Source organism: Oncorhynchus mykiss, chromosome 30, assembly GCF_057628025.1.
Source record: "Oncorhynchus mykiss isolate SJ-2025 chromosome 30, ASM5762802v1, whole genome shotgun sequence".
Taxonomy (NCBI): Eukaryota; Metazoa; Chordata; class Actinopteri; order Salmoniformes; family Salmonidae; genus Oncorhynchus; species Oncorhynchus mykiss.
In genome coordinates, this window is record NC_143051.1 from 41,342,194 (window position 1) to 41,366,101 (window position 23,908).

Genomic DNA, 23,908 nt, shown 5'->3' on the forward strand with positions numbered 1-23,908 from the left:
TTTCGTGCCAGCAAGCCTTTTACCCAGTCTTTTAACTATTATTTTATCTTTAAAGAAAGCAAATTTGGCAACGATTGGCCGCTCATATCTCTGTCCAAAACGGTGTACACGTTCCAAGAACTTCTCCTTCTTTCTCTTGGATACCAGTAAGTACCAGATGTTCTATCATGGATCTAGTCTGTATGTCAAGTAAGGCTTCTCTCAAAAATATGTTTTCCTTTTTAAGTTCATTAACGTTGGTTTCAATCTTGTTGACTGTACCTTTTAGCTTGTTTGTTTCTTTCTCCGATGTCACAGCTTTTTCATCACTCATCTTGAGCCTTGCCTTCAACTCCTTTATATCCCTACTGACTAATTTGAGTATGCCCAATTTGTCATTTATCGATTTTAACAGATCAGTTCCCACCCTTACCATTCCCGGTTGTGAAAAGCTTAAATTGTCTGTGTCAGTCGAAGAGTCACGTTTTCTTTCGGGATTGGTTCTCCTTTTTTACTCTCCGTCATGTTTGGGTGTTGCTTGTTTTGGTAATATTTGTCGATAAATTTCTCTAGCGTTACGATTTGTTTTGTGTTGTTATCCAGATTGAAGAATATTACCCACCAGTTTGTGATGTGCTAATATTTAGTCTAACTTACCGACATTGAATATTACGTTTTGATCTTGAGGTGATCTACACTACTGTGTTCAGTCCGCCATCTTGCTCAATCTAGGGTGTGAATACTTATGTAAATGAGATATTTCTGTATTTCATTTTCAATACATTTGCAAAAAAATCAAAAAACATGTTTTCACTTTGTCATTATGGGGTAGGGTGTAGATGTGTGAGAAAAACATATTTAATCTATTTTGAATTCCGACTGTAACACAACAAAATATGGAATAAGTCAAGATATATGAATACTTTCTGAAGGAACTGTATTTTTGTGTCGACCACAGGAAGACTAGCTGATGCATGTGCAACAGCTAATGGAGATCCTAATAAACAAAACAAAACAATGTCACTTGGGGTGAAGTCACTGCAGTACCTTCTGCTCAGTGGTCCTCTGGGCGCAAGCCATGAGCGGGTTCTTGTCCACGGGCTGACGCAGACGTGTAACGGTGCGAGTCTCACAGATCTCCAGCTTCAGACGCAGGTCCTTGATCTTGGTCAGGTAGCTCAGGCACTCAGATTCATCTTCCTCACCTGAACAGAATGGAGAAACCATTACAAAGGTGTATAAGAAATATTAATTTACAGCTCAAGAGGACTAGAATCCCAGATCATAAAATAGTGCTCTGATCGCTGATTAACCTCTGAGACTATAACACAGTATTAAGAACCTCAATGAACCGTAAAGGAAATCACCTTATTCCCTTAATATTGTATGAAACAAAGAGCATATTTTTGCTTAAAATGATCAGCTTACATGGGTTGCATCCCAAATGGAACTGTATTCCTTATATAGGGCACTACTTTGGACCAGGGTTCATCTCACAGCAAGAATTGGCAAATCTGGTGCAGTCCATGAGGAGGACATTGGCACTGCAGTACTTAATGCAGCTGGTGGCCACACCTGATAGTGACTGTTACTTTTGATTTTGACCACCCCCCCCCCCCCCCTTTGATCAGGGACACATTATTCCATTTCTGTTAGTCACATGTCTGTGGAACTTGTTCAGTTTATGTCTCAGTTGTTGAATCTTGTTATGTTCATACAAATATTTACACATGTTAAGTTTGCTTAAAATAAACGCAGTAGGACAGTTTCTTTTTTTGCTGAGTTTATGTAATTTGTTCTTTTACTTGTGAGACACAGCTGAGTGAGCATAATCATTTGCTTTTTTTTATTTTAATGGACTGATGGCCTGCATCTGATGGTCAGTCTGAGGGGAGGGAGCAGTGGTGAGGCTGCCTCTCACCCTATTCATCGTCCCTCCCCTCTCCCTCCCTCCGCTGAGAAAAGGGGACAAAGTCTTCCACTTCATGATTTATGCCTCATTCACCAATTCATCTTATTACTCATAATAACAACAGTGCAAGCTTATCGAAACACTTTGCTACTCATTCATCGCAGCGTGAGTGGAAGTAGGGAGATTGAGCATTTCATGGCTTATAAAAGTGTTGAACAAAATGTTGACTGAGGGGAATAACAACTTAAACACTAACTTAATCATAAAAACAACAGCTTCTTTGCTGTGTTTGTTGAGTCTCTCTCTAGTCATGGATTTAAACGTTTTTACATTTCACAGTATCAACTTTGCTGTGTGCTCGAGGATTCTTTTAAGTCAATGGCTCAAGGAAACTGCAGACACAGTTATCTGAGCTACCTGATTGGCCAGTGGTAGTCCTATAGGTGCACGTGATTTGCTCTCTGGGCCTGCCGAATAGGCGGAGTTTTACCTTCAGACACATGTAATGATTCAAAATGGGAACACATTGCCTTCTCGGCACTAGGGCTGATGAATCAAGTGCACCTACCGCCAACAGCGCAAAATTATATATATCCAGGTGAAAGCTATGATCCCTTATTGATGTCATTAAATCCACTTCAATCAGTGTAGATGAAAGGGAGGTTAAAGAAGGATTTTTAAGCCTTGAGACAATTGAGACATGTATTGTGTGTGTGTGCCATTCAGAGGGTAAATGGGCAAGACAAAAGATTTAAGTGCTTTTGAACAAGTTATGGTAATAGATGCCAGGCACACCAGTTTGAGCATGTCAAGAACCGCACCGCTGCTGGGTTTTTCACTCTCAAAATCAAACTCAATCAACTGCCAGCTCATGCAGGAGAAAAATTCAGAATTATTACACATAATTAAACAACACAATGCATCAACACAGGCAAACTCATGCGATTTGACAAGGTGGCTAACACAATGAACAGCGAAGTTAGAGAAAATCTTGGATGGTGATCAATGATGGTTAGAAAGAGAGAAGTTGACGGAGTGAATCAGAACGGCCCTATTTTCAATCCTTAACTATCAAGCTTAGCCAGTCAACACTGCAGTCTGACACTGCAACCAGGACGGACACCTTACCTCCAGTGGGCACCACATTGTCTGTAATGTGAATTCAACAGTTAACCACTATTTGTAGACAAATGGCTGTGATGAAATTCAAAATTTCTAACAACAAATATTGAAATCATGATGTTCATGAATGGAAAATGCAACGACAACTCAGAAGGTATGCAACAAAGAGTGCAATAAAGTGTGCATAACAAAGTGCAATACTGATGTCATCAAAAATAACTTGGTTGGATGCTTCTTCTTGTACTATACAGGCCCTCTCAATGCTCAGATGTCTGACACTCACCTTTCTCCACAGAGTGCAGCAGTCCTTCGTAGTGCTGGCTGGCCTTTTTGTAGCCACTCTCCACCTGCATTCGGTCATCTGCCCCAAAGAGCTGGGAGTCCTGGCTGTCTCTTAGAAAGTCTTGGAAGTGGAGCGCCAGGTTCCTCAATGCTAGCCTGTACTCCTCCACCGTCAGAGTCCTAAACTGCAGTGATGGGGAAGAAAGATAGGGAGGGTGAGCCTGGTCAGGAAGAGTGTTATATTCTCTTTTCCTGAATTACATCAGAAAATCCCCCCCATTCCAGAACCTTTGGAATTGTATAGCTAATAATAAATAATTCTGAGGGAGTAATATAATTCTACAACCAACAGACACCATCTAATGACAAAAAAATATGTCCTTTATTCTCTGATCTACTGTCTCCAAAAGTGTATATTGTATGTCCCAAATGGCACCCTATCCCCTATGTAGTGCACTACCTTTGACCAGGGCCCGTAGTGCTCTACATAGGGAATAGGGTGCCATTTGAGACACAACCTGTGTAAAACCTTGAGCTCACCATGGTAATGTTCCATAAGCTGATGAGGTGGATGTCTCTCATCAGGTACTGCCAGGACATGAGGCTCTTCATGTCCACGTGCAGTATCTGCCACAGGACCAGCAGGTTCTGGTGACTTTCGTTCAGACTGTGGAGGAGGTTTGAGGTTAGTGAACCATACAAGTGCTGGGGTCAAATGTCTTTACGAGGCATCAAAGGTCTGACAAAGCTTAAATCAAAGGGCTAAATCAGAAGTTCTATCCACCTTATTTTAGCCTGGTAGCCATTCTGTATCTGCTCTCTTGCCAACTCCTTATGGAATTGTCATTGCAAACAACAATGGAGTGGACAAGAGCACAAACAGATCTGGGACTAGGATAATGTTGTTAATGATAAGGCTAAATCAAAGATTTTGGCCATGTTGTTAATGGTAAGGCTAAATCAAAGGTTTTAATCATATTGTTTTAAGGCAAGGAGATGATCGGTTGCCTCACCATGAGACACCGCTCACTGCGTCCTTATTGGTGGGTGGAACCAGGAAACAGATGGAGGGCACAGTGGCCTCGCTGCCTTTGGGGTTCTGTACTTTCCACTTGTATGGTTGAGAGTTGTCCATCAGCGCACACTCATCCCCTCTGAGGACTGTGATCTGGAAAAAAGAAAAAGAAACTCCCATGTTGTACTGTATCTGACCAGTTCTAATGACAGGCCTTCGAACATGACTAATAAGATAAATAAAATCAACAGATACTATTGCTGTTATACTTCTAAGTGTCACTAATCTATGTTTTGAATAAACACTAAATTTCCACAGATTCTGAGAAGATGCGCTTATACTAAGTAGTAGCCTAAGAGTGTTTGCTCCTCCACTGGAAAGATGGTCACATGAACAGTAATATCTCCTCACCTCCATCTGTTTGAAGTCGCAGATGGCCTGGACAGGCACTTTACCCTTGACTGGTGTACCAGGGTTACGTGGCTTCAGCTGGACAATGGTCTTGGCCCTCCGGTTCAGCCCATTCAAGTGGGTCTTAAACTCTTTCAGTTGCTCCTTCTCATCCTATATATAAACCACCACAGGGGTATTTAACAAAACAGACAATGAAAGATGCTGTTGCTTTAGTAATGTCACTGAATCAGAGTTGCTGTATTTTCTCTTCACTTCTTCAATAAAGTAGAATAAGTCAACCTACAACTGCGTCCTGTAACAAGTCCTCGAGTCGTGTGACAGTGATGTTACGGTCACACGTGTATTTCTTCTTCATAGTCTCCTGCATCTTTTTCATCTTCTCCTCTGCCTCTTTCACGTCTGAGAAAAACTACCAGGGTAGAAAAAGAGGAGCACAAACCGTTTTAGAGATAGGATGATGCATTTTAATTGGACTATCTGAGGGGGATATATGAGTTGGCATACTTGGAAGTAGGAAGTGTTCTCTTTCAGGTGGGACTCGATGCAACAGCAAAGCTGCAGGATCCAACTCCACTGGGTCTGCAAGGCTTTAGTGAAGGCCTTTGGTGGGGAGAGAAAGAAATAGCTTAAAAAAACCACCTATTCTCATATCCTCTGCTCTTAGAAATAAAAGACAAAGTCAAATCCATGTTAAATATATACTGTAATGCAGGGGTAGGCGGGACAATTTTTGCGGATTTTTGCAGATAGAACATAATTACAACAATTTGAACACCGCAAATTCACCACAAGTAAGCTCAAAAAGAGATTGTATTTGAAAATAGCATTTCATACCTTGATTACATTGAAGAACAATCACAAATCTTAATTTTATTAATGGGTACATATTTTCTAAATACATTTTTTTAGCAGAATTTATTTTAACCAAAAACGAAAATCAGAAAAACTTTGCGGTGCCAAAACAAATCACTTGTGGGACGGTTTTGGTCCATGGGCCCCCTGTTAACGACCCCTGCTGTAATGTGTGTGTTTGTATAGTGTTCAGGAAATTACAACAACTTAGAAACTCTAGTGATTGTGTTCTCACCTCTACAGACTTCTTGGCAGGGTGACCCTCCTTCAGCAGTTTGTCTCCTTGGATCTGGACACTGTTGACCCGCTTCTCTCTGTGCTCCAGCTCTTTCATCACCCCCTGAAACAAACAAAAACAGAGTGTTATGGCATTAGGGGGGATATTACTAGATATGAAAGTGCATCCACCTAATCATAATAAATTACATTTCATTGTCAAAATAATAATTTAACATAATCTGATCAAAATAAAATTAAAGATGGGAGTACTACTGTTCTGTACAGTGCAGTACCTTTTTACTTTACCCTACAAGATCTGTATTGTGCCTAACTCTATTTAGCTAATGTTGAACTTTCCAGGTTGGGTGAGGATGAGAACAGCCATACTGAGTAGTTGTCTTTCTTGGCATTCATGTTGGTATTGTGTTCGCTCCAGTCATAGTTAACCTCCTCCTCCTCTTTCTCATTCAGCCACATCAACTCCTTGGTGGCTGCAGTGACAAAGGCATGAAGCTCATCCAGGCTGCACAGACGAGCTTTGGAAGAACTCTGAGGAGAAAAGAATTACAATGAGATTGGAGAAGCATTAGATAAATGGCAGATTGTTGAAAAGTTGTAGTTGTACGTTAATATTTTGAGTCAATAACTTACCAGAAGCTTGCTATAATGCAACTCCAGATTGAGTAAGTAGTCTCTGTAGGCACATTTGCTGACAGGGGAGAGCTGACTCTGAAGGGGAATAGAAAAATACTAAAGATTAGAAAAGAAGCATGGCTAAAAAAAGAAGCAATAATTTTGGCAGTAACCAAAGAGGATCAATGATGGTATGACTGACTCAGTCTAATTTTCCCCTAACTCCAGGGGTCACAGGGTCACCTCATCCAGCTCGGGACGCACCCTCATTGGAACCTGCTGAAGGGTCTGCATCTGGGACATGGGTATCTGGGTGGTAGTCACTCCGGACTTCAGGCTCAGGTTGTACTCACTGCAAAGGTTCACCAGCCGCTCGTGGAGACGGTACACTCTGGAGGTAAAACAGGAGAAACAATGCCGAATTGTTCAATGACAACAAAACAGGTATTTCAGTCAATTGGATTTAACAAGTTGGTTTAACAATACAGTAAGGGCTTGGGTTTCATCGCGTGTCGCACAAGGCCTCACAATAATACAGTAATGCGCTGAGTGGATAAGACTGTGGAATAGCCAGACTGCTAAATAGTCAATTAATGGTACCCGAAATATCAGTACTGACTATCTTGCACTGACTCTACTCAAACTCACTAAACTATATATACACACTCACTCACACACACTACATTGACACTCCAACACCCCCCCCCCCCCCCCACACACACACACACATTATAAACTCACACACTTTTACAGTCATGATTTGCGGCTGCTACTCTGTTCTTTATTTTACTATTATTATTATCTATTCTGATGCCTAGTCACGTTACTCTGCCTTCATGTACAGTACATTTCTACCTCAAATACCTCTGCACATTGATCTGGTACTGGTAACTGGTACCTCCTGTATATAGCTCCATTCTTGTGTATTTTATTTTATTTATTTAGTGTTACAATTATTATTTTTTTTAACCATCGTTGGGAAGGGCTCGTAAGCAGGCATTTCACGGTGAAGTATACACCAGTTGTATTGTGACACAAAGTTAGATTTTATTTTGATGTGGAGCTTAAATGGTTTTACTCAGTGGTTGTTCTGACCTGCGGTACATCAGTTCAGCTTGTAGATGGCGTCCGTCCTTCAGCAGCTGCACATCATTGAAGAGGTACCGGATCATGCCCTCTGCCTTGTCCAGGTCTGTCTCTACCTCTGCTGTGTGCTTAGCAGGCTTTGCTGAGCTCAGCAAACGGAGATCCTAGAACATAGATACAGTATAAAGACTATGACACCATGTGTTCCATCTTGAATACAGAATTAGTAGACATCACAGATTGTACATTATAAAGTCTACATTGGCTGTGACTGTCTGCCGCGGCAGGGTGTGAGACTCGCCATCTGTAGCAAACCCTCAACCTGGTTGAGCTGCTCCTCACACAACCCAGACTCCATCTGGACCTTACTGACAATCCTCTGCAGCTGCTCCAGCCTGAGGGTGAAAGGTCAACACATCAGGTCAACACATGTTCCACAGTCTCTCCTAAATCAGCTCTGAGGCTGGGCTATTGTCTAATGAGGTAATGAAATAACTAGATGATGGCACTGTAAATCATGACTGGTAATACTTTACTCAAAGACAACAGTGGCCCTTTGGCCAGATCCCTTGTGAAACAAGCATTTTGACCTCAATGAATGGGACAACCTAGTAAAATAACGATAAAATAAAATAATAATGTTGGTATAAATTTAAATCCAATGGACATAAATTTCAATACATTTCAAGAGCATCAATACAAATATCTGGAGAAAAAAAGACATTCGGCAAATTAGAGCAAACATTACACAATCTTCTCAGAAACATTATGCAGGCAGGGTAAAACACTCACTCCTTCTTCTCCTTCTTCTTGCGAAGTAAATACTCTAAACCATGGGTGTCAAACTCTGGCCCGTGGGCCAAATTTGGCCCGCGGGGTAATTATATTTGGCCCGCGAGACAATACCAAATTACTACTAGAGCTGGCCCGCCGGTATTATACAGCGCATTCACCACTAATACTACGAATCCCATAATGCTCTGCTGTTTTTGCGCGCCAATCAGGACAGGACCCAGAAACGCTCTCTCCTCTGTGACAGTAGTCATAGCAACATAGACGCTACAACTGTCAGCGAGCTAACCCTTCCCAAAAATGGCGAAAAGAAAGGCAGAAAACAGGAGCTTTCTGGACAAGTGGGAGGCAGAATATCTGTTTACATATGTAAAAGACAAACCTGTTTGTCTTGTTTGTGGAGTCAACGTGGCTGTAAGTAAGGAGTACAACATTAGACGACACTATGAAACGAAACACCATGACAAGTACAAGGACCTGGACATGACTCAAAGGAGCCAGAAAGTAGAGGAGATGAAAAGAAGTTTGGTTTCACAACAGAATATGTTTAAAAAAGCCACATCACAAAGCGAGGCTGCTGTAAAGGCTAGTTATATAGTGGCAGCAGAGATCGCAAAATCAGCCCGGCCCTTTAATGAGGGAGAGTTCATGAAAAAGTGCATGATGAAGGTTTGTGACCGCGTGTGCCCAGAGAAAAAACAAGCATTTTCAAACGTGAGCCTGAGCAGGAACACAGTAGCTGATCGCACATGTGATCTTGCCACCAATCTGTATGACCAGCTGATGGAAAAGGGAAAAGATTTTGTTGCGTTCTCCCTCGCTGTGGATGAGAGCTGCGACGCATCTGATACTGCTCAGCTGTCAGTCTTCATCCGTGGAGTGGACTCAAATCTGTGTGTTACGGAGGAGCTATTAGGATTCAAATCAATGCATGGCACAACCACAGGAAAGGAAATCTTTGAGGAGGTTTCCAAATGTGTAACTGAAATAAAGCTGCCGTGGGATAAACTCGTTGGATTAACGACAGATGGTGCGCCAGCGATGTGCGGTAAAAAGAGTGGACTGGTGGGCATGGTTCGGGAGAAGATGCGGGAAGAGAACTGTGCAGGTGAGCTAACTGTTTACCACTGCATCATACATCAGGAAGCACTGTGTGCCAAAGCCCTAAAGATGGAACATGTTATGACCACAGTAACACAGGTAGTTAACTTTATAAGAGCCAAAGGTCTAAATCACCGCCAGTTTAAATCTTTTCTGGAGGAGTGTAGATGGCTAAGCAGAGGAAAAGTACTGAACAAATGTTTCGAGCTGCGTGAGGAAATATGTAAATTCCTGGAAACCAAAGGGAAGGATACAGCAGAGCTCCGGGAGCAAAAGTTCCTGTGTGAGCTGGCCTTTCTCTGTGACATCTCGAGCCATCTCGATGCGCTGAACCTGCAGCTTCAGGGGCGGGGGCGCATCATCACAGACATGTACGCTGCAGTGAGGGCCTTCAAAACTAAACTGTGCCTGTGGGAGAATCAGATGCTGCAAGGAAACCCTTGCCATTTTCCCTGCTGCCAATCCATAAAAGCGCAGATCTCTACCGCCGTGTTCCCATGCGCACAGTTTGCTGAAAAACTCAGTGTTCTCGCCACTGAGTTTAGCCGGCGATTTGCCGACTTCGATGCCCAGAAATGCAAGTTTGAACTGCTTAGTAATCCCTTCGCAGTTGATGTGGAAAATGCACCAACCAACATCCAAATGGAGCTGATTGAACTCCAGTGCAACGACACGCTGAAGTCAAAGTATGATGCTGTGGGCGCCGCACAGTTTCCACGGTTCATCCCTGACACAATGCCTCAGCTCCGCACCCAAGCTGCTCAGATGCTCTCCATGTTCGGCAGCACTTATCTATGCGAGCAACTTTTCTCCTCGATGAAGATGACCAAAACAACTCACAGGAGACGTCTGACTGATGAACATCTTCGCTCGATACTGAGGATTTCTTCAGCTCAGAGCTTGAGCCCAGACATTGATGAACTAGCATCCAAGAAGAGATGCCAGGTATCTGGCTTGGGCACATCAGATTAGACCAGTGTGCAATAATTAACGTTTTCTTTATGCACTTTTTCTTGCTACAAGGCATGGGCTTGAATGGTTGATTGATTTATTATCATTTTATTTCTAAAATTATTAGCCAGTGGAAAAAGTTTATTTTGGTATTTAAATCATAAGGCTGCAAATAGAAAAGAGGCATACAATTTTTATTTAAATTTTATTTATTTAATAAATGAATGCCATTGATGTGTTTTTTCATTTGAAATTCGATTTTGCATGTCTCCACTATTAAATTATATATTGTATGGTAATAAGCGATGCTTGTTCCATATTCAATGTTAAAGCAAAACTTGTTTGGGTCCATATTAAAAGGTTAATTTGTTCAATGTTGGCCCGTGACTTTGTTCAGGTTTTACATTTTGGCCCTCTGGGTATTTGAGTTTGACACCCCTGCTCTAAACCGTAGCTCTGACTGGCAAAGGCCATGATGGATTCTCTGATAGCTAGTCCTCCCCAGTTGCTATGATGACAATCCATAGGATGTTGTAATGCGATAAGGTTTTGTGAGGTTAGCTGTGCTGTGCTGTGACTCACAGCCCACAGTAGCTTCCCTGACTACTGCCCTGACTGCTTACTTTAAGACTGGAAGTCTTGTGATGAGGGACCAAACCTTAACAAAAATTACATATGCCCTGCTTCCTTGTGATTTGGTAAGGATGGTCCTATAATAACTTACTTATGACGTAAATAATCACATTATTGAACGTTTTTGAACTCTTAGATCCAGACATAAGTTTTGGATCTTTCAGTGAATCATCATGTGGTTGTCCAGCTATCTTTATCTCACAATGTCTTCTCACATCCACCAAACTGGTTATAATCCACATAGTTACAGTACCAGACAAAAGTTTGGACACACCTACTCATTCAATTTTTTTACCATTTTCTACATTATAAAATAATAGTGAAGACATCAAAACCATGAAATAATACATATGGAATCATCATCATATATTTTTATTTGAGATTCTTCAAAGTAGTCAGCATTTGCCTTGATGACAGCTTTGCACACGCTTGGCATTCTCTCAACCAGCTTCATCAGGTAGTCACCTGGAATGCATTTCAATTAACAGGTGTGCCTTTTTAAATGTTAATTTCTGGAACTTCTTTCCTTCTTAATGCATTTGAGCCAATCAGTTATGTTGTGACAAGGTAGGGGTGGTATACAGAAGATAGCGCTATTTGGTCCATATTATAGCAAGAACAGCTCAAATAAGCAGAGAAACAAAAGTCCATCATTACTTTAAGACATAGGTCAGTCAATCTGGAAAATGTCAAGAACTTTGAAAGTTTATTCAAGTGCAGTCACAAAAACCATCAAGTGCTATGATGAAACTGGCTCTCATGAGGACCAACCGAAAGGAAGACCCAGAATTACCTCTGCTGCAGAGGAGAAGTTCGTTAGAGTTAACTGCACCTCAGATTTCAGCCCAAATAAATGCTTCAGAGTTCAAGTAACAGACACATCTCAACATCAACTGTTCAGAGGAGACTGAGTGAATAAGGCCTTCATGATCAAATTGCTGCAAAGAAACCACTACTAAAGGACACCAAAAAGAAGAAGAGACTTGCTTCGACCAAGAAACCCAAGCAATGGACCGTTGGAAATCTGTCCTTTCGTCTGATGAATCCAAATGTGAGATTTTTGGTTCCAACCGCCATGTCTTTGTGAGATGCTGAGTAGGTGAACAGATAATCTCCGCATGTGTGTTTCCCACCATGAAGCAGGGAGGAGGAGGTGTGATGGTGTGGGGGTGCATTGCTGGTGATACTGTCAGTGATTTATTTAGAATTCAAAGCACACTTAACCAGCATGGTTACCACAGCATTCTGCAGCTATACGCCATCCCATCTGGTTTGCACTTATTGGGACAATCATTTGTTTTACAACAGGACAATGAACCAAAACACACCTCAAGGCTATGTAAGGGCTATTTGACCAAGGAGAGTGATGGAGCGCTGCATCAGATGACCTGGCCTCACCCGACCTCAACCCAATTGAGATGTTTTGGGATAAGTTGGACCTCAGAGTGAAGGAAAAGCAGCCAACAAGTGCTCGGCATAAGTGGGAACTCCTTCAAGGCTGTTGGAAAAGCATTCCAGGTGAAGCTGGTTGAGAGAATGCCACGAGTGTGCAAAGCTGTCATCAAGGCAAATGGTGGCTACTTGAAGAATCTCAATATAAAATATTATTGTACTTGTACTTTTGGTTACTACATGATCCCATATGTGTTATTTCATAGTTTTGATGTCTTCACTATTATTCTACAATGTAGAAAATAGTAAAACAATTAAGAAAAACCCTTGAATGAGAAGGTGTGTCCACACTTTTGACTGGTACTGTAGTTAGAGGCCTTTGGGTATGAATGCTCTTTTTTACAATGTTTTATGTCCTGTGTTACTTCTAATAGACATTGAGCTTTTAATTTAACAACTGAAATACAACAGAAACACCACGTGACAGAGTTCCCAAATCAAGAATTTCTCCTCAGAACTGCATCTAACAAAAACATCTGTAACGGAATTCAGCATCATCTCAAAGATGAAGGTACAATCTCAAACATCATTGACCCTCCACAGTGTTGTACGTACATATAATGGCAGTCTCACCTCTCATATTCTGTCCTTAGAAGACGCTCTCTCTCCAGTATGGCTACATGGAGACGACCCCACTCCTTCTCCACATCAATAGGCTGGTACCCAGGGGGAACCTTGACATTACCCACCTGAACTGCACCCTACAAGGACAGACAACGACAGGCACAGGTGGGAACATTTTCAAAAAAGGGCCAGCATTTACTTGATGCATTTAGATTATTTAACTATTCTTCAGACGTGTCCCAACATTCACGCTGGGCGTTGTGGTTTGCACCTTCTTCTCCTTTTAGTGGTTTAATTGCTAACCTCAAAAGACGTGTTTGATGTGTTTGGATCGATTCTTGTCTGCTTCCTTTGCAGGCAGCTCTGTCTCCTTGAACTTCAGAAACTGGCGCCAAAGAACCTGTGGTTTTAAGATGTTGCTGAATTAATTCAACATGACAATTAAACATACGACGCTCTTGTTTCATCACATCGCTCAGACAATTTTCAGAAATCAGAGACAAACAGTTAGATTATTTCCTTACCAAGCAAGACATAAGTTATGGAGGCTAGTACCCTTTACCAGTGACTTATTTTCTCATTGCAGACCACTTCAATAACTGCTACCCCACTGGCCCCAATAGGAACAAATTATGCTAAATGAATTCACTGTTACAACTGAACATAGCCTTTGTCATACATCAAGTCTCTAAGACAATTATAACAAATTTGGAGCACACTGAATATTCACTTACATGTATCAAGAGATTTCCCTAATAGGTGCGGAGACTTACCTCAATCTCCTCATAGCTGGTAGGGAACTTCCTCTCCTCAAACACGATGATGTGGTTGGTGTCTGATCCACTGCAGCAGCAGGGTCACCAGCTCATAGTACTCCTGCCAGCGCAGCTCCAGCTCCTGACAGGAGACAGAAAAGGGTTCATTAGAGAAAGGTTGAATAGACTAAATCAGTTGCGGGTAGTCACCATATCACTGCATTAAACATCACTCCACTGGTTAAACATAGTGTAGGGTGAGGTTTCCTCTAGATGCTGATCTTGGGTCAGTTTTGCATTTACCCCTCTAATGGTTAATGTTAGTATTGTTAGTATTGGGGGAGGAGAAGCTGATCCTATACCTGTACTTAGGGGAAAATTCACTCCGGAGCATCAAAGACATCTTACATTTTGGGAAGATGTGATCTCAAAGGTGAGACCAGGAGGATTCCCCCTAGTGGTGATGGCCTATATGGTTCCAAGAAGACGACACTTACGTTGGCTTTCACCTCATCCTGGACGTCAGGTACATGGGGCATGACGTCATACAGGGAGGAGACGTATGTGATGATGGACTTCTCGTCTGGGTGTGGCACATCCACATCTTAATAGAGGGGAGACAATGAACACCAGTTAAAAAATGATTTTAGAAAAAGATAAATGCAAGTATTCATACAAATACACCACTAATAGTATTGAGAGTAATTGAGAAAACGATACAAGTGAGTTCCCTTACCTTCTGGGTCGAGCAGCCGAGTGACTCCCAGGTCTCTCTCTGCCACACTGAAGGCCTGCTCCAGGTTCTCTACATGGGTCTGTCGGTACACCTTACTCATGTCAATCAGAGTAGGGCTGGGGACAGAACATAGAAAAGACTATTAAAACTATAAAATTGTATCTCAGACACCATATTTTCTTATAGGATATAGGACAAATGGTTGTATTATATTAATCTTTGCAACCCCAAAACATTCAGGTAAAACCAATAAATTGAGGTTATTTTCTAAAAACATGAGGATAAAACATAATATAAGCACACAAATAGTATTGTTATGGCCTACATCATTTTGCCCCTGTCAGGCATCTGTACAACAATCAAACCCATTGACTGATCCAGCAGCTTGTTGCTGTAGGCCAGGGATCATCAACTAGATTCAAACGCGGACCGTTTTTTTCTTCTTGAGCGAACGATCAGGGGCCCGGAACATAATTATAATTAACTTGTAGCCTGAAAATTGACTGCAAGAAGCCTAAACAGATATAATATTTGACCAAAACATAATAATTTCAAACCTTGCTTGGATTTGTATACTATCACATATCTCTCTGTTATGCATGGGAATATTTGGGAACAGATTTCCAAAATGAATATCCATTGGAGGTGATTTCATGGTGTCTTTTATGTCCAACAATGAAAATTCCCCCAAAAATAACCCTGCTGTAGGCAGTTTAATTGTGATGGACTGACTGCATTAGATACTTATCGACATTCCTCTCGCAGAGGAATGTTTATACAGACAGGGGCAGGCAAAAACAAGAGCTCCTACTAACAACCAATTCGTTTGAAATTCCATGTACAACTTGTTCCATGTACACTGCCAATAAAGCTAATTGCAGTCAAATAGTGTGCAGATACAAGATTTGACTGCTTGGAATGAGCACAGGGCATCTCATATTTGCCAATGGATTTAGCCTAGCGTGGTTAAACAAAATACAGGGGCTTTGTAAACAATAGGCGAAAAATGCATAACTTATTATATTCCCTATTAGAAAATAACTAATGTCTAGAAGTAGCATAAAAAAGGAAACGGCTATAAAAATGTATCCCAACCACCACCTTAATGAAACAATGACATAAACCCTGCATACCCTTGCACAACTCTCTGCACATAGTAGTCTCCATGGCCCCTGGGGTAGTGCTCCATATCAGAGTAGAGGACCTGTCTATAGGAGTGTCTGTCCCTGCTCAGGTGCACTATGCGTGGGTCTGATCCTGACCCAGACCCTGCCTCCTGCTCCCCGATCTGGGAACCTCGGCTGGAGAGGAACTCCCCCGGGTTCTGCAACCCCCGATTCGAGTCAAAAGTGCTACTCTCAGCTGAGATGTCCTCACACAGCATGACAACCCGGTCTTCCAGGTCACTGACAGAGCCCTGGGTGCTGCTGGAGGTGCTGTTCAACCGTCTCTTGGAGGAGCGGAGCTTCTTCTTTAGACTGTGCATCATGTTGATGGTGTGTGTCCTCAACTGCAACAGTGTCCAAACTCTCCTCTTGCAGTTTTTCTTTTCAGTCTTATAAATCCATCCATGTATGAGACTATGACTGATGTTTTTCAGATTTAGCTCAGATGTAGCATCCCCTTTCCACGGCTAGATGATGTGCAAGCCTTGACTGTTGACGGTCATAGAATTGAGAGATTACTTTCTCATGCATTTCTCTCGTTCAATTAGTTGTATGTGAGCCCAGACTGCTTTGTTGCTTTGTCGTTCTGCAGAGTGTGCTTCTGTCTTGCTCTTGGTCTGTATGAAGTTTGTATGGCAGACACACCTGAGACACCTGGGCATACCTGAGCTGTGCTGCTACTTGCTGAGACTTAAAAGCACAGCCCCTGTGGGCATCTTATTTTCAAATTCATGGGACACACACCCTCAGTCACAATCCTCTCTCTTTTCATGCAACTAAATAAAACCACAAAGCTGCCTCGCCTAGCCACCTCCTGTGCCTTTCTCCTGAGTCCTGTGTGTAGTGTGTGAGCATACAGGGTGTGTGTTTGTACAGTATGTGCAAACATGAAAAGTCTCTTGTCAAACTCTATCCTGACCCCTTATGGTAGTTGTTATGCATATTCTTTTTACACAGACATTTAGCCAACTTTTTCATTGTAGATTGAATGTTACTGCTATGTGAGGTGTTGGATTTGCACCTACCTGCCTCGGTGGATGACCGTGGAAGATCTTTCACCCAGAACTGTCAATAGGCTAATTGAAATGTTGGGTTTTGTTGTTTCTTGCTGTAGTGAAAAGTCCTATACAAATTACATCTAATATTATTATTATTATTATTATTTATTATTATTGCTATGTACGTGAATGCATACCTGGTCATGCGTGATTGCTACGTCAAATAAAATGTTTTCGTCAATGAAAACAAATAATATAACGAGAAGTACTTGCAACTGACTGCATAACTGTAGCGGAAGAATGAGATAAGGTGATACTTGCGACTAGCGACTTGCAGGCGGTGAGGACCAGCGTTATGACTCAATCACGATTTATGCCATTTGGATGGTTGACCATTTGTGGGCTATCACAGAGGTCAAACACAACTTATCTGTGGCTTTCTCTGGGGTGGGACATTCCCCCAAAACCCTGGGAGCATGGACACCGTTGGACAGATGAAATCCACTAAATGAATGTTACTATGAATTACATCACTGCAACTCTAAGTTCCTCGATGCATACAAAGCCCGCTCTCCCTCCGGAAAATCCGACCATCTTGCATCTACAGTCTTATAGGCAGAAACACAAACAGGATGTACCAGTGACGAGAACCATTCAACGCTGGTCCAACCAATCGGAAACCACGCTTCAAAATTGTTTTGATCATGCGGACTGAAATATGTTCCAGTCAGCCTCAGAGAACAACATCGACCTATACACTGACTCGGTGAGTGCGGTTATAAAGAAGTGCATTGGAGATGTTGTACCCACTGTGACTATTACAACCTACCCTAACCAGAAACCGTGGATGGATAGCGCCATTTGTGCAAAACTGAAAGCGCGATTCACCTTCCATTTAACCATGGAAAGAGGTCTGGGAATATGACTGAATATAAACCGTGTAGTTATTCCCTTCGCAAGGCAACCAAACAAGCGAAATGCCAGTACAGAGACAAGGTGGAGTCGAAATTCAACGGCTTATACACGAGACGTATGTCTACTGGAAATCACGGACTACAAAAAGAAAACCACCAACGTCACGCTCCCAGACAAACTAAACACCTTCTTTGCCCGCTTTGAGGGTAATACATTACCACCGCCGCAGCCCACTGATAAGGACTGTCCCCCCCCCCCCTCTTCTTCGTTGCTGACGTGAGTAAGACCTTTAAACATGTTAACCCTCGCTAGGCTGCTGGCCCTGACGGCATCCCTAGCCGCGCCCACAGAGCATGCGCAGACAAGCTGGCTGGTGTGTTTACAGACATATTCAATAGCTCCCTATCCCAGACTGTTGTCCCCACATGCTTCAAGATGGCTACCATTGTTCCTGTACCAAAGAAGGTAAAAAATAACTGAACTAAATGACTACTGCCCTGAAGCACTCACTTCTGTCATCAAGTGCTTTGAGAGACTAGCCAAGGATCATATCACCTCCACCTTACAGGCCACCTTAGACCCACTTCAGTTTGCATACCGCCCCAACAGGTCCACAGACGATGCAATTGCCATCACACTGCACACTGCCGTATCCCATCTGGACAAAAGGAATACCTATGTTAGAATGCTGTTCATTGACTACAGCTCAGCATTCAACAACATAGTACCCTCCAAGCTCATCATCATGCTGGAGGCCCTGGGACTAAACCCCGGCCTATGCAATTGGGTCCTGGACTTTCTGACGGGCCGCCCCCAGGTGGTGAAGGTAGAAAATAACATCTCCACTTCACTGACCCTCAACACTGGGGCCCCACAAGGGTGTGTGCTCAACCCCCTCCTGTACTCCCTGTTCACCCACGACTGGGTGGCCATGCACGCCTCCAATTCAATCATCAAGTTTGCAGACGACACAACAGTAGTGGGCTTGATTACCAATAACGATGAGACAGCTTACAGGGAGGAGGTGAGGGCACTCCGAGTGTGTCAGGAAAACAACCTCTCTCTCAACGTCAACAAAACAAAGGAGATGATCATGGGCCAAAGGACACAGCACTGGGAGCACCTCCCTATCCCCATCAAAGGGACAGTAGTGGAGAAGGTGGAAAGTTTTTTAAGTTCGTCGGCGTACACATCACAGACGAACTGAAATGGTCCACCCACACAGACGCAACAGCGCCTCTTCAACCTCAGGAGGCTGAAGAAATTTGTCTTGTCACCCAACCCCCTGACAAACTTTTACAGATGCACAATCGAGAGCATCCTCTCGGGCTGTATCACAGCCTGGTACGGCAACTGCACCATCCTCAACCGCAAGGCTCTCCAGAGAGTGGTGCGGTCTGCACAACGCAGGACAAGGACATCAACCACCCGAGCCACTGCCTGTTCAAACCGCTACCATCTAGAAGGTGATGTCAGTACAGGTGCATCAAAGCTGGGACCGAGAGACTGAAAAACAGCTTCTATCTCAAGGCAATCAGACTGCTAAACAGCAATCACTAACTCAGAGAGGCTGCTGCCCACATTGAGATCACTAGACACTTTATACAACGACACTCTAAATAATGCCACTTTAATAATGTTTACATATCTTACATTACTAATATCACGTGTATATTGTATTTTATACCATCTATCTATTGCATCGCTCATCCATTTACTTACATGTACATATTCTCATTCACCCCTTTAGATTTGTGTGTATTAGGTAGTTGTTGGGGAATTGTTAGATTACTTGTTAGATATTACTGCACTGTCGGAACTAGAAGCACAAGAATTTTGCTACACTCACATCAACATCTGCTAACCATGTGTATGTGACAAATACATTTTTATTTGATTTATGTTTGGATTGTTTCAAGTTCAAAAGTTGATATACTTTATTGTACAGTAAGTGCTATGGATTTATTGTTACAGGGAAACTGTGTTATTTTTTCATTGGACTGAGGATATTTTAAAGAGGAGTGACACATGGGTGCTCTCCAATCATTTCAATTTAGTTGATTCGATTAGGATCTGGGTGTGTTGTTCCTGTCTATTGTTTTTCTAGCAAAGTGCAAAGAAATGTACATTTTGCTTGAATTGGGAAAAAGGACGGTGAATTTCAGAACTTGTCAGAAAGCTCCATACTTTTTTCTCTTAGAGAATATTCTGAACTGAAGACGTGTCACCATCTTAGGTCTTAGCGATAATTAAATTTTTTTTAAATGATGTAACCTTTATTTAATGAGGACCTACCCCAGCCAAACCCTAACCCGGACGATGCTGAGCCAATTGTGCGCCGCCCTATGGTACTTCAAATCACGGCCAGGGTCTGTAGTGACGCCTCTAGCATCACTACATGTACACTGTAATAGTTTGAGGATGAAATCTTTCGTGGCTAATAAATTATATTAGTTGAATTGAGTAAATGCATTCTTCATTTTACAGAGTAATTATTTTATTGACTATACGCTAATAATTTAGTAGGTCTATTGGTAGTTGTTATTTACACTATACATATAGCATATGATTGGGTAACACCATCCCTGATCTGCTTGCCTCAATAAATTAATGCCAGAACATTGGCCACCAGGATTAGCTATTTGTATCTAGTCTCTTAATAATTGCGTAACGGTGCAAATTAGACACGTTCATTATAGTCATACTAAGTAGTGACGCAAGGCTCACTACCTTGACTAGATCCTCTAGGGGGGCATAGGGTCTGTTGCATTTATTCACATAATATTGGAGTCAGATTGCTAAATGTAGTTTATTATTATATTCAACATTTCTACATCATTGTTGGATAATTTCCATCCAACTATAAATGGTGACCCCTCCTCAGTTGACAGGGATTTTTACACCCTTACATAACTACCTGAACAAGTCAGCCTTTCTGCAGTGCACAGCAACTATGAATTTCACAATCCTCTCTTTGTGTGTATAGTAATAAAGAAAACATAACATGTATGTGGAAACTTGCAAGGATCACAGGGGTTCACTACTTCCAAAGGATGTATATAATAGCAAGTCCAGGCAAGCGCATGATCAGGCATAGCTAAAAAAAATGTATTGCATGTCCATTTAGCCCCCTGGCACAACCTTCATCTGTGACCCCATAATTTCCTCAATCCCCAGTCAGATCACCTCAACACTACTTCTTCAAGGCTGCATCTCACCTGTGTTTGTGTATGACAGCGTTGAAGAGCTTGCCGTCCCTCCAGCTGGTGGTGAAGTTGTCGCAGCGCATCCCATGGTATCCCTCCACCATGCGCTGGGACCACAGCAGCAGCTTCTCCTTCGCCGTCATGTCGTCTGACTGGCCATTCACCTGGATGTCTGAGATCTGGGGGGGGAATCCATAGGGTATCCCAATAGTATTAACACATCCGATTTGAACTAGTTTGATGATTAGTACATTTTTTGAATCGGGTGTGTTGGTACTGGGCTTAATCAAAAACCTGCACAACTTGTAGGTCTGAATAACACTGTTATAGATGGTTCAAGGTGTGCTGGTTTGGCAAAAAGGCTGGCAAAAAGGGGTTAAGGGCTGTGGATAAAGTGCACATACTGGAAGAGAACTGTACATGCTTTAGTCATTATGCATGGATTTAAAGTTCAAAGCCACTTGACTTGATCCAGGCATATGATACATTTTTAACCTGAATAACCAACAGTCAGATGTAAAAAGCACATGGAATTCATTGCAGTTTACTGCTGTGAAACCCTCCTGAACAGCTTTATGTTCCCGGGTGCAGAATCCAACTTGTGAAAGTAAAAACATCCATAGGGTACAGAATTGAAGGTGAAGCAAATTACTGCAGTGAATTCCTGCTTGAAAGAAGATGGAAGACAAAGCTATGAGTCACAGGTACAGCCTTTTGAATCTCTCAGCAGTCTATTTCCCTCAGTAGTCTATGGTGGAGCTGTGTTTACTTTAGTGTTTTGTTTCTGATGCTCAACGCTCAATACTATGTGTGCATTGCGTACTGTGTTCAATGCATTGTTAAATAATTAATGTATTGCCATGCTAGAAATACTATGCATAACTCCACCAAAAATAAAACAATAACCAAAGAAAAAATAGATTATCAATGGAGTCATGGTTGATTTTAGTCATAGCAAGAGACTTTATTGAGCTTTATTAGAACAACAAAGATTACTTTATGACCAATGTGACATTTCCAATGTGGCACACTGTCAGGCGTTCTAATATTACTTTCAGGTTTTTGTTATGGTAAGGGTGGAGAGCGAAAATATTTAGGACTTACCGTCTCATCCCTCTCGCCCCTTCTCTGTAGTGGCGGAACCTCACTACTATGTACACTCTCACGAAGTGACTCACACCAGATGGAAAGAGGCCCTCCGACCTCTCAATTCACCTTCATGAGAATCTAGAGAGATTCCTGCTTTCTTCCACTTCATCAAGGCATCATGTTTTGATGAGAGGACTCAAAGGACTAAAATAACATAGAGTCTGCATCTCAAATAGCCCCCTATTCCCTATAAAGTGTGCTACTTTTGACCAGAGACCTATGGGGTCCTCTCATCAAAAAATAAGTATAGCCAATAGTGGGACTAGAGCCGCTACCTGCCACACCCACCTCTCCTGCCTGTCAACGGGAAACACTGAGTCCCCCTGAAGTGGACGGAATCCCACATGATGTTAATCCCAGTATTACCAGTATACCCATTATAGCATCAAAAAATATCCTTGTGCCCTTCTTTTTCCATATTTCAAAATTTTCTCAACTGCTAAACAAATAACCAAATGCTCCTGGCGTTTTCCATTCGGGGAGAAATAAGTTCCATCCGAGTTATATTGAGGATGAAAACCTCACATGGTCTTCAAATAAGTGTTTCAATATGTTTTTTCAATGTTCAGTCTGAAATCCCTCAGACATATGGTAATCATGAGTAGTAGAGTTGTATATAGATAGTGGGTGCCAAATGCTAAAAGTTGCCGATTTGGAATAATAGAATTTTACTCAAATCTGCTCTGTCAACATAAGCGGTGGGCTTGGGAATTGATTAGTTGGCCAAGACAAGTCATACTGTAGCTTTTCCTACTATTATAGGCAAGGATAACAAATTATCCTTCCAGGTGAAATATACCAAACAGGTTATAGGATGTTGTACCTGGATCCCATCACCCTGGCCAGGCTTATCATTTTAATAATAATAAACATATTGGTTGTTGTTATGCTATGAGTGAAGCATGATATACCTGGAAGTGAAGGATGATGGTCCATATCAGGCCCAGGGTCAGCTTGGGGTTTCCATCGGCGATGTCATCATTCCTGATGTTGATCAGTTTAACCTGACACAAAGGGGACACAAGTATGTACAAGCATCTTAAAGAAAATTGTCCCTCTAGATTAAGTTATATCTAAATGGTTATCTAATGAATTATAAGGTATTGGGACTGTTAGTTTACATTATGAGAATCAGTTCAAAGTGAAAAAAATATGTTAAAAAACACTGAGGGTACAAAACATTAGCAATACCTGCTCTTTTCATGACATAGACTGACCAGGTGAATCCAGGTCAAAGCTATGTCACCTGTTAAATCAACTTCCGTATAGATGAAGGGAAGGACACAGGTTAAAGAAGGATTTTTAAGCCTTAAAACAACAGACACGGATAGCACCATTCAGAGGGCAAGACAAAATATTTAAGTGCCTTTGAACGGGGTATGTTAGTAGGTGCTAGGCACATCGGTATGAGTGTGTCAAGAACTGCAATGTTGCTGTTTTTTTCACGCTCCAAAGTGTCCTGTGTGTATCAAGAATGTCCCACCACCCAAAGGACATCCAGCCAGCTTGACACAACTCTGGGAAGCATTGGAGTCAACATTGGCCAGCATCCCTGTGGAACGCTTTCGACACCTTGTAGAGTCCATGTCCTGAAGAATAGAGGCTGTTCTGATGGCAAAATGGGGAGCAACTCAGCGTTAGGAAGGTGTTCCTAGTGTTTTGTAGACTCAGTGTTGATTGACGCAATTAATCATCCATCACATTGTACCTGTCTGTGTTTGAGGAAGTCCAGTCCGATCTGTACATTCTGCAGTTTGTGGAAGCGCATGCGCCCCTTCTCCCTGGGCTGTGAGAAGAGAACAAACTTTAGAGGGAGAAGAGACAGCACAATACCAATAGGGCAAGGAAGAGGCCCCATGACTGCAGGCAAAGTATTTCAGATTGAGAAAACATTTTATATGGATAACAAGCAGCAGTCATGGTCCTATATAAAATCAACCACACTGAATGGACATTACAGAACAGTTAATAATAAC

General features: G+C 42.1%; 1 protein-coding gene and 1 long non-coding RNA gene across 2 annotated transcripts in view; both read right to left on the reverse strand.

The window, feature by feature from the left end:
- The window catches only part of LOC149970311 (uncharacterized), a 431,327-nt gene that overhangs the window by 296,126 nt on the left and 111,293 nt on the right, over positions 1-23,908 (reverse strand). The window lies entirely within an intron of this gene.
- The window catches only part of LOC110487689 (plectin-like), an 80,710-nt gene that overhangs the window by 21,167 nt on the left and 35,635 nt on the right, over positions 1-23,908 (reverse strand). The window contains 21 exon segments of the mRNA XM_090228331.1: positions 1,027-1,184; positions 3,297-3,480; positions 3,836-3,962; positions 4,309-4,463; positions 4,722-4,874; positions 5,008-5,133; positions 5,229-5,324; positions 5,812-5,916; positions 6,183-6,344; positions 6,447-6,819; positions 7,524-7,678; positions 7,816-7,909; positions 13,017-13,144; positions 13,321-13,407; positions 13,781-13,834; positions 13,836-13,904; positions 14,260-14,366; positions 14,499-14,614; positions 20,796-20,962; positions 22,844-22,936; positions 23,641-23,718. Coding sequence (XP_090084457.1) covers positions 1,027-1,184; positions 3,297-3,480; positions 3,836-3,962; positions 4,309-4,463; positions 4,722-4,874; positions 5,008-5,133; positions 5,229-5,324; positions 5,812-5,916; positions 6,183-6,344; positions 6,447-6,819; positions 7,524-7,678; positions 7,816-7,909; positions 13,017-13,144; positions 13,321-13,407; positions 13,781-13,834; positions 13,836-13,904; positions 14,260-14,366; positions 14,499-14,614; positions 20,796-20,962; positions 22,844-22,936; positions 23,641-23,718 — 2,787 coding nt within the window.